We start from the raw sequence: 15,852 nt of genomic DNA on the forward strand, positions 1-15,852 counted from the left end.
GAAGATGAGGGAAGGCTAAAAAAAAGAGAGAAGCATGAATGCTATGCAGTTCTGCATCATTAAGCTTGGAAATGGGTTCTTTTCCCTTTTGCCCTCTCACCCCTAGTCTCTGACCCACTTCTGTATATTTGTATATAATATTTTGGCTGAGGATTTTTCTGACGCAGAATTCAGAGGCTTGTCAGTCTGAGAAATACCTTAAGGTAACCGATTTAAAAGTGATTTACAAAATACGTATAGAAGAGCCAGTTTTGAAACTGAAAGCATGAAGTTCTGTAAAACAGCTTTTTCTTTGAGCTTTTAATTTTTTTTAAAAAATTATTTAATTTTTTCTGCCTCCAGGGTTATCATTGAGTCTCAGTGCCTGCACTATGCATCCACTGCTCCTGGAGGCCATTCCCCCTCCCCCCATTTTTATTGGCTAGGACAGAGAGAAATTGAGAGGGTAGGGGAAGATATATATATATATCTTATGTGTGTGTGATATATATATATATATATATATATATATATATATGTGTGTGTGTGTGTGTATGTGTGTGTATATAAATATATATATATATATATATATATATATATATATATATATATAGAGAGAGAGAGAGAGAGAGAGAGATCTTCAGCCTTGCTTAACCACCTGTGAAGTGTCCTTGTTGCAGGTGGGGAGCCAAGGGCTCAAACTAGGATCCTTGCACAGGCCCTTGCACTTCCTACTATGTGCGCTTAACCCGTTGTGCCTATACCCGACCCCATCTTTGAATTTTTAATTGTAATAGCAATAGAGATCTTTCTTTCTTTCAGTTTTATTTGAATGTAACACTATACAGCTGTGTAGTGTCTTTATCTGCTTTATAACATAGCCATTTAGTTGAATCTAATGACTGAAACATTTACCATTCAATAATTAGAACAGAAACAAATGAGTGAAATTAAGATCAGATTGCTTTTAATTACTTTGTGCTTTTTAGAATTTCTTTCAATGCTTGTCAAAATTGTAATTGTTGGCATTTATATTTTGTCAGGCTTTATACCTTAGAAGGGAAACTGGTTGAGAATGGGGAAGAACTGGAAAATGGACAGTTTTATGTGGCTGTTGGCAGAGATAAGTTTAAGAAATTGCCTTACACAGAATTGCTTTTCGACAAGTCAACAATGAGAAGATCTTATGGGCAAGTAGTCATCCTCATTCACTGTTCATACTTTAATTGTAACTTGAGATAACATTGATTTGTTTTCTGATAACTGAAATATTTTGTATTACCGTATTTATCAGCTAAAGAGCAAGACTTTAGTTATCCTTTTTTAATAACCATAATCATGATTGAATATTAAAAATTAATATTATGTTGCACAAAATATGATTTTGAGGAACTATGAATGATTATGTAGTTGTTTTTTACCATTTATTATAGATTATTAACAACAAAAAAATAGATTGAATATATATATAATGAACATGACTTGATTTAGAAACTTACTGAAGAAAATGCCAATGTTTTGCTATTTTGGGTTTCTATCAAAGGTAAATAGTATAAAAAAATAGGGAGATTTTTAAAATATTTATTTACTTGTGATTTATAATGATTGATTAGATTGTGGGACAAGAGAAGTATAATTCCATACAATTCCCACCACCAGAGTTTCACATCCCATCCCTTCCATTGAAAGTTTCCCTATTCTTTATCCCCTTGGGAGTATGGATTAAAGATCTTTATGGGGTACAGAAGGTGGGAAGTCTGGCTTTTTTAACTGCTTCTTTGCTGAACATGGGCATTGGCTGGTTGATCCCATACTCCCAGTCTGTTTCTATCTTTCCCTAGTGAGAGTGGGCCAGGGCTCTGGGGAGGTGGGGTTCCAGGACATATTAGTGAAGTCCTCTGTCTGGGGAAGTCAGGTTGGCATCATGGTAGCATCTACAGCTTGGTGGCTGAAAATAATTAAGATATAAAACAGAACGAATTGTTTAATAATCAGGAACCTAGAGGCAAGAATACAGCAGATAAGATTTGGAGATCTCCATTTTGGAAAAAGTTAGGAACTTTATTTTAGGTATATTCCAAGGGGCCCATGACTTTACTAGTTTTTGCCTGAACCCAACAGCTAACATGCAAGTGGGCTAAAGGTATTGTCTGGGGAGATGGTGTGAGAGTTGAAAATAGGACTAGAAAGCTTATCAGAGCAGGGAGTATCTCCCAAATATGGGAAAAGTATATAAATATTGTTAACTGTAAACCCCATCGATCTGATTTGGGGCCTGTATTCAGCACAGAAGCCCATGTAACCTCTGCATCCCTATAAGTGTGAGCTTGAATTCCATGGTCATAGCTAGAAACATACTTTGCTGCACTCATTTTAGGACCTGTCCTCCTGGAGTGGCAGAGTGTGTTGACCCAGCCTCCATCCGGAGAGTGATACCATTGTTGATCCACACTGAGGGCAAAGCCCTGTAGAGGCCCACAAGAGGATCCATGATTCTGTTTATGATAGAGATGACCAGCAATGATGGAGAGAGGGATCTGTTAGAGATCTAGGCCCATCATATCTATGTGGGAATCCCAGGATTTCCTGACTAGGTACATTATTCTTTTTGTGAAACACTGGTATCTGCAAACAGTTGATATCTAAGTTGAGACGAATAGATGTTAATGACAATTATTTTTCAGTAAATATGTATACAGTTTGCAAATAATGTTCAGATTTCTAAACTGCAATTTGTTTCCACAGTCAGAAAGCTTCTTCACTACCTCCTATTGTAGGATCCAGAAAGTCTAAAGGGAGTGTAAGTATCAGATGCCTTCCTCATTAATGTTCTAATTTTCTATATGATAGTGAGAGACTGTCCTTTGGGTTTCAATTAGATTAGAAGAAATAAAACTTAGCTGTCTTGTGGTATAGAGCAATTATGTGAAACAACGCTAGAACATTAATGTTACAATTAAGATTTTGAAAGAATGCTAATATTTGAAATGTAAGTTTCAAAATAGCTTTTTTTTCCTTGCATATAGACTGGTTATAATTTACATTATAGTTGAAATCTAATTAATAATACATAACTCTTTAAGAAATGCTGTATTGTATCAAGTTAGTAGTCTATACTACCTATGAGAAATACTAAAAAGGAAGTTTTTAGCAGTTGTGATTTTAGTGACTGTAATTTTCAGTAATGTTCCTTTAAGAGCCTGATTATCATTACAAAAATTTAGTTCCCTATCTTTCATCCATCTTTTCTCCATATATTTAATTCATTAAACCTCTATCAAGTAGCTGTTTTATGGAAACTTGGACAAACATTCTGTAGGAGATTTTTTTTTTTTTTTTTTTTTTTTAGACTTCTGTATTTTTTCTTTGTATTCCTTCATGGGGATGAGCTTCATATCATGCTGCCTTATTCACTTCACAGGTTTCTCTGACCACAACTTTAAAAAAAAAATTTTTTTTCCTTTTATGTTATTTTTATTTAATTGCTTGATCAGTGGTGGCCAGACTTGATTTGAAATTCTGAATTAAGTAAAATTCTTACTTTGCAAAGGTAGTGAGGGCTGAGCAATGCTATTTCCTAATAATGGTTCCACTTTTTTTTTCTTTTGCTATACCTTGTGAAGTTCTTGGGAGGAAAAGAAAGGAAAAATGATTTTGTGTGAGGTAGTGCTACAATCAGTATAATAACAAACATCTGTTACCCACACATTTGTGAGGCTCTTGTACTCACTATGACAGACTTATTGCCCTTAAGAATATTACCCTTAAGAATATTACAGTCAGGAGTCAGGCAGTAGCGCAGCAGGTTGAGCACACGTGCTTGAGCAAGGACTGGCGTAAAGATCCTGGTTCAAGCCCCCGGCTCCCCACCTGCAGGGGAGTTGCTTCACAGGCGGTGAAGCAGGTCTGCAGGTGTCTGTCTTTCTCTCCCCCTTTCTGTCTTCCTCTCCTCTCTCCATTTCTCTCTGTCCTATCTAACAACGACAACATCAATAACTACAACAATAATAACTACAACAACAATAAAAAAACAAGGGCAACAAAAGGAAAAATAAATAAACAAATAAATAAAAGAATATTACAGTCACTGAAAATCTAGGAAAAAGTATCTAATATACTGAAGTTAAACATCAAATAGGTGATGAGGGAAATATGAAATATGAAACAGAAAAGACAGGTATTTCATGATAACTTCTGAGAATTGAGACTGTAGGTCCAGGAGCCAGGAGGTGGCACACCTGGTTGAGTGCACGTTACAGTGCACAAGGACCCAAGTTCGAGACCCCAGTTCTACAGGGGGAAAGCTTTGCGAGTGGTGAGGCAGTGCTGCAGGTGTCTCTTTGCCTGTCTCCCTCTCTGTCTTTCCTTTTCCTTTCTATTTTTGGCTGTCTCTATCCAATAAATAATGATAATAACAAAAATAAATAAGAAAAAGAGATTGTTGTGACAGGACATAACTGAGATATCATTTATGGGGTAACTGCTATGGCCTTTATATAAAGTGACAAGTTTAGACTGGGTTGACAAGAAATGGTTACAGTTCATGAAGAAGCAAAGAACTTGTTTGACAACTTGATACAGTGCGTTAATGGAGAAGTTGTGGTCACAAATAACTACAAATGTTTGAGTTTGGATACTTAGAAAAATGGTAGTAGAAAATGGTCAAGAAAAGAGTAGTCAGAGGAGATGCATAATTTCTGTCCTATTGTGCTGGATTTTGGTGAGGACACTGGGGATGGGGATGAAGAATTTCTAGTTTGCATACATAATGGTAATAGTGGACAAATAAAGACATCCACTATGGTGTTTCCTCCTAGCACCTCATCACCTGGCAGGGATCAGGGTCTTTTCATGTCACTGAGTGAGAAAATGGGTGATGGAAGGCAAGCGAGATATTGAAGAGAGAACAACAGAGGACTAGGATTGAGATAATCTAATTTCACAGGCATAAAAATTTAAGTAGAAGGATTTTTCAGGTAGCTAAAAATATATTATTTTGGCATCTGGAAATTCTGTTTTCTTCTCTAGTACTTTGAAGTGTTTTCTCTTCTGTAAATCATGCATATATGAGCTTATGAATTCTCACAATGTTTTTTTTTAAATTTCTTTATTGGGGAACTAATGTTTTACATTGATTGGAAGTTCTTTAGATTCTGGGCTGTGAATACTTATTGATGTAGTTATGGTTGATAAGTCTTTTTGTGTGTCTGTGTGTATTCCTGGCATGGAACTAAGCCCAAGAGAAAGAAAAATGGATGGGTGAAAAGTCAGCATTTCTCTTATGCTCATGGTTTATTTTAGGAGAAAAAGGTTAAACAATTCCACAAATCAATACATAATTACAAAGTGGGATAAAAATGAAAGTATAGCACCACAGGACAGACAATAAGAGAAGATTTAATTTAGGTAAGGCCTCTTTTAAGAAAGTAACCTTTAAAGGCAGACTCAAAGTTTGAGTATATATTGTTTTGTTTTTATTTCCACCAAGATTATCGGTTATTGCTTGAGCTCCATGCCTGCATGATGAATCTACTGCTCCTGGTGGCCTTTTTTTTATATATATATGACAGAGGGAAATTGAATGGGGGGAAGTAGAGAGGAAAAGAAACAGAGAGACACCTGCAGTACTTGCATCACCACTTACAAAGTTTCTATCCCCTGCAGGTGTGGGGTGGGGCATTGTCAGGGGCTCAAACCCAGGTGCTTGAGCATGGTAACATATACGCTTAACCAGGTGTGCCACTGCTTGTTTCCCTAAGATATATTTCCTTTTTCTTTTCTTTCTTTCTTTCTTTTATTTATTTATTTTAAATATTTATTTCCTTTTTTGTTGCCCTTGTTTTTAGTTATTATTGTTGTTACTATTATTGTTGTTGATGTCTTCATTGTTGGATAGGACAGAGAGAAATGGAGAGAGGAGGGGAAGACAGAGAGGGGGAGAGAAAGACAGACACCTGCAGACCTGCTTCACCGCCTGTGAAGCGACTCCCCTGCAGGTGGGGAGCCTGGGGCTCGAACCGGGATCCTTATGCCGGCCCTTGTGCTTTGTGCCACATGTGCTTAACCTGCTGAGCTACCCCTGACTCCCAAGATATATTTTCAACTCATAGAAAGCAAAGACTCAAAATTATAAAATATGTTCCCATGATATGAGTTAGAAAAGGAAAATAGTAGTTTGTCCCCTTTTTTACAATGTTCCCAAACAACCTATCTGTCCATCTATTCATCCATACATTCACTCTTTTGTGTATTTATCATCTATCTATTGAGTATTTAATACATGCAAGGAGCTAACTGGTGATCAGTGGTGGACAGACAAGACATTAGATTCTGCACAACTTGTGTGTGTGTGCGCGTGTAAACTGGGTGTAGATAGTCAATCCCTGAATGTAATAATTCATTATTTAACATGGAAGTGAAGTCTGAGAAATACATCATTAGGGAATTTTGTTATGGTGAGAATGGTACAGAATATACATACACATGCCTAGACAGAATGAATAGATTACTGCACACCTAGGATAGATGTAGGAGAACCACAACCTGGCCTCCTTAGATGCATTCATTTTTTAATTTATAAAATGGAAATATTGACAAGACCATAGGATAAGAGGGGCACAATTCCACACAGTTTCCACCACCAGAACACAGTTTCCACCACCACATCCCATCCCCTCCATTGAAAGCTTTCCTATGGAAAAGTATGGACCCAGGGTAATTGTGGGATGCAGAAGCTGGAAGGTCTGGCTTCTGAAATTGCTTCCCTGCTGAATATGGGTGTTGGCAGGTCAATCCATACTCCCAGACTGTTTCTCTCTTTCCGTAGTGGGGCAGGGCTCTGGGGAGGCAGGGCTCCAAGACACATTGGTGGGGTCTTCTGCCCAGAGAAGTCAGGTTGGCAACATGGTAGCATCTGGAACCTGGTGACTGAAAAAGTTAAGATATAAAGCAGAACAAATTGTTGACTAATTGTGAACCTAAAGGCAAGAATATTGCAGATGAAGATTTAGGGTTTCTGTTTTGGAAAAAGCTAGTAGGTCTATTTTAGGTATATTCCCAGGGGCCCTTGTTTTTGTCTGAGTCTGACAGCTAACATGTACGTGGACCCAAGGTATTGTCTGGATCCCTTAAATACTTTTAAATTTGAAAAATAAACTCAGAGAAGGGTTGCTCTCTAGTGGTAAGAATGAACAACACAGAGTCAATATGCCCTCTAGTGGAATAGATGCAGAATTCAAGAAATAATTGAAAGTTACAAAGACCAAATTTATTGTGTGTGGCTAATACACTTTATAATAAGATATTTGCTGTATTAAGTATTATAACTGCTGAAATTTTGGTGAGAAATGATGTTGACTATCCAAGTAGCACAAAGTCTCTATAAAGTTTTTCTCAAACTTCATTTTGCCTTGGGAAAAACTGAGTTCAGCTTGGATGAAAGAACTTTGTATTACCACCGTGAGAAGAGAAATGCTGACTTGTATTGAGGTCCAGTCCTCTGCTTGTAAATTATCGAATGCAATTGTACATACTGGATATTTCTCCATAAGGCCAATCACATGCAAAATTATTGTAAACTTGATGTTTAATGATATATTTTGGCACATTTTTATACAATCTGGAAATGGACTTACTGTGTAATGAAAGATACCTCATTGGTTTGATTTTGTTGGAAACAGCCTAGGGAATTATTTATTTTTTCTAAATCACAACTTTGGCAGAGAGGTGAATGAAGGTTTTGCTTTTTGTTTCTTTAAATTAGAGGTTTGTTCTTCGTATACAAGGGCTGGATATGTATGTGAGCCAGAAGGCAGCACAGTTAAATGACCTGAGGTCTAGCTTTGTGTAACATGTTGTAAAGTCAGTTTCTTGTCTTCTTACATTTTGGGACAAAGCCATAATTTACGACTACTGAATTGCCATTATAAGCTATATATATAAACTGTTTCTAGTACCTTGGGTACTAAGAAGCTACAGAGTAGTAGTAAAAATCAACTCTGGGTAGTCTTTTAATTCCTTAATCTGTAAATAGTAATGAAAATACAGTTTTTTTTTTTTTTTACTTTTAAAAAAAAATTTTTTATTTAAGAAAGGATTAATGAACAAAAACATAAGGTAGGAGGGGTACAACTCCAAACAACTCCCACCACCCAATCCCCATAACCCACCCCCTCCATGGTAGCTTTCCCATTCTCTAGCCCTCTGGGAGCATGGACCCAGGGTTGTTGAGGGTTGCAGAAGGTAGAAGGTCTGGCTTCTGTAATTGCTTCCCCGCTGAACATGGGCGTTGACTGGTCGGTCCATACCCCCAGTCTGCCTCTCTCTTTCCCTAGTAAGGTGTGTCTCTGGGGAAGCTGAGCTCCAGGACACATTGGTGGGGTCTTCATCCAGGGAAGCCTGGCCAGCATCCTGGTGGCATCTGGAACCTGGTGATTGAAAAGAGAGTCAGCATATGAAGCCAAACAATTTGTTGAGCAATCATGGATCCCAAGCTTGGAATAGTGGAGAGGAAGTGTTAGGGAGGTACTCACTGCAAACTCTAGTGTACTTCTGCTTTCAGGTATATATTTTGCAGTAGTTTATGGATACGTGTGCACATAAGCTCTCTCTCACAGAAACTGGTGTATATCTAGATTATGGGACTTTGTTAGAAAGTGAACTACCTGATATGAAATTAGAGTGTACTATAAAAGGAAAGGTCTCACCCGAGTAATGAAGTTGAAGGGTTGTCATTCGACACGTGAAGTCTCTGGATACAGTCTGAGGTGAAGCATGTTGAGGTGGCAATCGTTGCTTTGGTTAGGTTGTGATCGGCGGATGCAATATTATTTGGTTTGGATTGGGAGATGCATACGGGAAAGTGGGCCCTATCCAAGGGTTCCAGGACTGGGAGAAGTAGGGGCTCTATAGTGAAGATGTGAGGTTCCTGCTGTCTTAGGGTTCAAAAAGACAATCGATAGTTAATATTATCATCACATTATTTGTTAATTGGGTTAACTTTGAAAAGTCCCTTTGCTATGGTTTTCTGTACAGTACCCAGTATCTTGTATATAGCTGTGCTATTGGATGCTTCTAATCTGCTTGGTCTAGGCTTTTGAGAGAGTCCGCATATCAAATACATAGCCTATATATTAAAAAGATTCAGTTTGTCTTTTGAGAAACTTTGAGACATAGAATTGATTTCCCCCTTTCATATTAATTAACTACTGATTTCTATGTCTACATTTTGCTAGGAGTGTACATAAACACCATTCCCACCACCAGAGGACTGTGACCCATCCCTCCTGCCCACTCCCACCCCCTACTGGCCCAGGAAGCTACATGTCTACCCCTCACCACAGGGTTTTTACTTTGGTGCCCTACTTACAATTTGATCAGGTCCTGCTTTTAGTTTCCCTTTCAGATCTTCTTAGTCAGCTTCTGTTGATGAGTGGGATCATCCCATACTCATCTTTATCTTTCTGACTTAATTCACTTAACATAATTCCTTCTAGCTCTGTCCAAGATGGGTCAGAGAAGGTGGGTTCATTGTTCTTGATAGCTGCATAGTATTCCATTGTGTATATATACCACAGCTTTCTCAGCCACTCATCTGTTGTTGGGCACCTGGGTTGCTTCCAGGTTTTAGCTATTATGAATTGTGCTGCTATGAACATAGGAGTACACACCTCTTTTTGGTTGGGTGTTATGGAGTCCTTGGGGTATAACCTCAGGAGAGGAATTACTGGGTCATATGGAAGGTCCATGTCTAGCCTTCTGAGAGTTTACCAGACTGCTCTCCACAGAGGCTGTACCAATTTACATTCCCACCAGCAATGTAAAAGGGTTCCTCTGTCCCCACATCCTCTCCAGCATTTGTTGCTGCTGTCCTTTTTGATGTATGCCATTCTTACAGGAGTGAGGTAGTATCTTAGTGTTGTCTTAATTTGCATTTCTCTGACAATCAGTGATCTAGAGCAGTTTTTCATATGTTTGTTAGCCTTTTGGATCTCCTCTGTGGTGAATGTTTTGTTCATTTCCTCTGCCCATTTTTGGATGGGGTCATTTGCTTTTTTGCGGCTAAGTTTGCTGAGCTCTTTATATATTTTGGTGTTTAGTTTCTTGTCTGGTGTCTGGCAAGTGAAGATCTTCTCCCATTCTGTGAGGGGTCTCTCTGTTTGTTTAATAGTTTCTTTGGATGTGCAGAAGCTTTTCAATTTGATGTAGTCCCATTGGTTTGTTTCTGCTTTAGTCTTCCTTGCAATTGGGTTTGCTTCATCAAAGATGTCCTTGAGGTGTATGTGGGAAAGTGTTTTACCAATGTTTTCCTCTAAGTATTTGATTGTTTCTGGTCTGATATCTAGGTCTTTGATCCATTTGGAGTTGATTTTTGTTTATGGTGAGATAAAGTGGTTCGATTTCATTCTTCTGCATGTTTCAACCCAGTTTTCCCAGCACCATTTATTGAAGAGAGCCTCCTTTTTCCATTTAATCCTTTGGGCCCCCTTATCAAAGATTAGATGCCCATAGGTGTTGGGATTTACTTCTGGGCTTTTAATTCTGTTCCACTGGTCTGTGTGCCTATTTTTGTTCCAGTACCATGCTGTTATGATGATGATGGCTTTATAATATTGTTTAAGGTCTGGGAGTGTGATGCCTCCATTTCTGTTTCTTTTCCTTAAGATGGTTTTGGCAATTCTAGGTGTTTTCAGGTTCCAGATAAATGATTGTAGTGTTTGTTCTATTCTCTTAAAGAAGCTTGGTGGAACTTTGATGGGTATTGCATTAAATTTGTATATGGCTCTGGGGAGAATATTCATTTTGATGATATTTATTCTTCCAACCCATGAGCATGGGATATCTTTCCATTTCTTGGTATCAGTTTCTATCTCCTTGAGTAGCGACTCATAGTTTTCAGTATACAAGTCTTTCACTTCTTTGGTCAACTTTATTCCTAGGTATTTGATTGATTTTGCTGAAACAGTGAATGGGAGTGATTTCTGGATGTCTTATTCTTCAGATTTAGTGTTTGCATAAAGAAATGCCACTGATTTTTGTACATTGATTTTGTAGCCTGATACCTTGCTATATTGCCTAATAACTTCCAGTAATTTTCTACTGGATTCTTTAGGTCTTTCTATGTATACTATCATATCATCTGCAAATAGTGAGAGCTTGACTTCTTCCCTTCCAATCTGTATCCCTTTGATTTCTTTCTCTTGCCTGATTGCTATGGCAAGAACTTCCAATACTATGTTGAAGAGTAACGGTGACAGTGGACAGCCCTGTCTAGTCCCCGATCTGAGGGGGAATGCTTTCAGCTTCTGTCCATTGAGTATGATGTTGGCTGTAGGTTTGCTATATATAGACTCCACTATCTTGAGGAATTTCCCATCTATTCCCATTTTTTGTAGAGTTTTGAGCATGAATGGGTGTTGGATTTTGTCAAAGGCTTTCTCTGCATCTATTGAGATAATCATGTGGTTTTTGGCTTTGCTTTTATTGATGTGGTGAATGACATTGATTGACTTACGGATGTTGAACCAGCCTTGCATTCCTGGGATGAATCCCACTTGGTCATGATGAACAATCTTTTTGATGTGTTGCTGTATCCGGTTGGCCAAGATCTTGTTTAATATTTTGGCATCTATGTTCATCAGAGATATTGGTCTGTAGTTTTCCTTTTTTGTTCTGTCCCTATCAGCTTTTGGTATCAGGGTGATATTGGCTTCATAAAAGGTGGAAGGGAGTATTCCTGTTTCTTCAATCTTATGGAATAGCTTAAGAAGTATGGGTATTAACTGTTTCCTGAAAGTTTTGTAGAATTCGTTTGTGAAGCCATCTGGTCCAGGACTTTTGTTGTTGGGGAGATTCTTAATAACGGTTTCAATTTCTTTGTCTGTGATTGGTGCATTTAGATTTTGTAGTTCTTCTTGGTTCAGTTTTGGAAGTGAATAGGTTTCTAGGAATTGTTCCAGTTCTTCCAGATTCTCTAGCTTGGTGGCATATAGTTCTTTATAGAAGTTTCGCAGGATTCTCTGGATTTCTGTGGTGTCAGTTGTGATATCTCCTGCATCGTTTACAATTCTATTAATTTGAGTCTTCTCTCTTTTTTGTTTGGTGAGTCTGGCTAGGGGTTTGTCAATTTTGTTTAATTTTTCAAAGAACCAACATTTGGCTTCATTGATATTTTGTGTGGTTCTTTTATTTTCGATGTTGTTTATTTCTGCTCTAACTTTAGTGATTTCTGTCCTTCTGGTTGCTTTAGGGTTCCTTTGTTCCTCTTCCTCTAAGTCCTTTAGGTGTGCAGTAAGGTCGTTCATTTGAGCTTCTTCTTGGTGTTTAATATGTGATTGTATGGCTATAAGTTTCCCTCTCAGTACTGCTTTAGCTGTGTCCCAAATATTTTGATAGGTTGTATCTTCATTTTCATTAGTTTCCAGGAACATTTGAATTTCCTGTTTGAGTGAGTCTCTGACCCAGTGGTTCTTAAGGAGCATGTTGTTTAGTTTCCAAATTCTATGTCTTTTAATAATTTTCTGTTTGTTGTTAAATGTTAGTTTTACTCCACTGTGGTCTGAGAAGATACTTGGGATGATTTCAATGCTCATGAATTTATTGATGCTGTCTTTGTGGCCTAACATGTGGTCTATCCTTGAGTATGTGTTATGTGGATTTGAAAAGAAGGTGTATTCCAGTTTTTTGGGGTGGAGGAGTCTGAAAATGTCCAAGAGGTCTAGTCTGTCAATCTCTTCATTCAATTCTCTTGTATCTTTATTGGTTCTCTGCTTTGTTGATCTGTCTAAGTGTGAGAGTGGGGTATTGAAGTCTCCCACTATTTTTGTATTACTGTTGATGTATTTTTGAAATTCTTTCAGTATAGATGCTTAATGTATTTAGATGGTCCCTCGTTGGGTGCATAGATGTTAATAATTGTTAAGTCTTCTTGGCTGATTGATCCTCTAATCATTATGTAATGTCCTTACCTATCTTTTATTACTTTATTTAATTTAAAATCTATCATGTCTGAGATGAGAATGGCTGTTCCTGCCCTTTTTTGTGGACCGTTAGCCTGTATGATAGTTTTCCATCCTTTCACTTTAAGTCTGTGTTTAAATTGTTGTGACAGATGGGATTCTTGCAAGCAGCATATGGTTGGGTTATGTTTTCTGATCCATCCCCCCACCCTGTGCCTTTTGATGGGTGAGTTTAAGCCATTGACATTTATTGATATTATGGATTTAATGTATTGTAGTGCCATTGTTCTAAAAAACAATTGTTTACTCTGATATATTGCAAGTATTATAGTGATGTTCTTGTTTATAAGAGGTCTTTTAGTACCTCTTTCAGGGCCGGCTTGGTGATGGTTGCCTCCTTTAACTGTTGTTTGTCTAAGAAGGTTTTGATCCCTCCATCTAGCTTGAATGAAAGTCTAGCAGGATATATTATCCTTGGTTGAAACCCTTTTTCATTCAGGGCTCGATAGATATCTTGCCACTCCCTTCTGGCTTTTAGAGTTTGAGTGGAGAAATCTGCAGATAATCTTGTGGGTTTTCCCCTGTATGTGACTTTTTGTTTCTCTCTTGCAGCCTTTAGGATCCTTTCTTTATCCTTACTTCTTCTCATTGTGACTATGATGTGTCTTGGTGTCTTCAGGTCTGGGTTGATTCTGTTTGGTACTCTCTGTGCCTCTTGAACCTTGATATCCTTTCTGTTATTCAGGTCTGGGAAGTTTTCTTGTATTATTTCCTCTAGAATGTTTGCTTCCCCTTCCTCTCTTTCTTCCTCTGGCAGGCCAATTATACGAATGTTACTTCTTTTGAGATCATCCCATATGTCTCTGTTGTTGTTTTCAGTGTCTCTCAATCTCTTTTTAAGCTCTTTCACCTCTTTCTTAGTTTTCTCTAACTCATCCTCTGTCTGACTAATTCTGTTTTCTGCTTCTGTTAGTCTGCTTTCCCTTGCCTCAGCTTCTTTCTTCATTACATCTATTTCAGCTTTCAGTTCTCTAATTGCCTCAAGATAATCAGTATTTTCCTTGGGGGTCTCAACTGTTGTTTCCCTAATACTGCCATTCCTTTCCTCCAATGTTGTTTTCATTTCTGTGATTAATAAGTTTATTATTGCTTGCATACTTTTCTTATCTATGGTTACTTCTGACTGATTTGTAGTTTCTTCTGGGCTCTTGTCTTCATTCATTGGGGTAGCAGTTTTATTTGTTTTTAATCTACCCATTTTTTTATTTATGTGTTTCTCTCTTTTTTTTTTATGCTCTGTTGTTCCTCAGTTGTTGTGTCTTGAGTACAAGTAACACTGTACTAAATACCTTTATGACAATTGCACTCACCAACCTCCGGAATTACAGTAGCAACTGAAGTAAGTATTGAAGTAGTTTAATCGTTACCAGTTAGCCAAACAATTTCTCCAGTCCGTGAAAAAATAGTAACCAAATCCCAGTGAAGAAAGAGAAAAGAAAGAGAGGATAGCAAGAATAGACAGTTATGCAAATCTACTATCCAGTGTATATTCTAGGGGTAACAAGAGGGGAAAGGGAACTAGAGAAGAGATACATACATAGAGAGTCCACTCTGAGTCAGATTTCTTCCCCAAAGTAATTCACAAATTCAGAAAGGCAAAGAAGAAAGAAGTATATGACAAGATTAAAAAAAAAAGAGAGAGAGAGATAAGAGAGAGAAAAGGGAGAAGATAAGAAGAAGAGTTGTAATTAAAGAGCAGTGCAAGGAACTTCCCAAATGTGTATCAGTGAATTAAAAAAAAAAAAAAACACCCTGTTTGGTGGTATGGGGTATCCTGCTAGGAGCTGGTCCCAGGGACTGCTTATGGGGGGGGGGGGGCGGCTGGAAGGATGTATGGTTGAAAATTAAAAGGAAGAAAAAAGAATTTTTTTCCCTACTCTAATTCTTAACCCAAATTAAGTTATAGTCAGCTCCTTGGTGTCTAAGGACACCTTATTGGCTGGCCTGCTAAAGGCAGAAAATCCTATTGTCTCTAGGGGAGTGTGTTCGGAGCTCAGAGGCTAGCAGCTTCTCTGTCCGCCATCTTCCGGGAAACCCCCCCTCCAGACTTTTTTTTATTTTTATTTTTTTATTTTTTTTTATTTAAGAAAGGATTAATTAACAAAACCATAGGGTAGGAGGGGTACAACCCCACACAATTCCCACCGCCCAATCTCCATATTCCACCCCCTCCCCCAATAGCTTTCCCATTCTCTATCCCTCTGGGAGCATGGACCCAGGGTCATTGTGGGTTGCAGAAGGTAGAAGGTCTGGCTTCTGTAATTGCTTCCCCGCTGAACATGGGCGTTGACTGGTCGGTCCATACTCCCAGTCTGCCTCTCTCTTTCCCTAGTAGGGTGGGTCTCTGGGGAAGCTGAGCTCCAGGACACATTGGTGGGGTCTTCAATCCAGGGAAGTCTGGCCGGCATCCTGATGACACCTGGAACCTAGTGACTGAAAAGAGAGTTAACATACAAAGCCAAACAAATTGTTGAGCAATCATGGACCCAAAGCTTGGAAAAGTGGAGAGGAAGTATTAGGGAGGTACTCACTGCAAACTCTAGTGTACTTCTGCTTTCTTACTTTGGTGCCATACTCCAAACTCAGTCAATTTCTGCTTTGCGTTTCTACTTTTTTTTTTTTTTTACATGTATAACATTCCCCAGATTCCCATTTAACAATACAACCCCCACTATTTCATTCATCATCTTTCATGGACCTGTATTCTCCCCACCCACCCACCCACCCACCCCAGAGTCTTTTACTTTGGTGTAATACTCCAATTCCATTTCAGGTTCGACTTGTGTTTTCTTTTCTAATCTTGTTTTTCAACTTCGGCCTGAGAGTGAGATCATCCCGTATTCATCCTTCTGTTTCT

General features: G+C 38.2%; 1 protein-coding gene across 3 annotated transcripts in view; it reads left to right on the forward strand.

The window, feature by feature from the left end:
- Positions 1-15,852, forward strand: part of DCDC2 (doublecortin domain containing 2) — a 208,869-nt gene that overhangs the window by 82,736 nt on the left and 110,281 nt on the right. For all 3 annotated transcript variants that reach the window (XM_060189294.1, XM_060189295.1, XM_007525942.3), the window contains 2 exons: positions 1,023-1,173; positions 2,729-2,779. In XM_060189294.1, the coding sequence (XP_060045277.1) occupies positions 1,023-1,173; positions 2,729-2,779 (202 nt within the window). The remainder of the gene's footprint in view (positions 1-1,022; positions 1,174-2,728; positions 2,780-15,852) is intronic.

Source organism: Erinaceus europaeus, chromosome 4 (genome assembly GCF_950295315.1).
Source record: "Erinaceus europaeus chromosome 4, mEriEur2.1, whole genome shotgun sequence".
Classification (NCBI taxonomy): Eukaryota; Metazoa; Chordata; class Mammalia; order Eulipotyphla; family Erinaceidae; genus Erinaceus; species Erinaceus europaeus.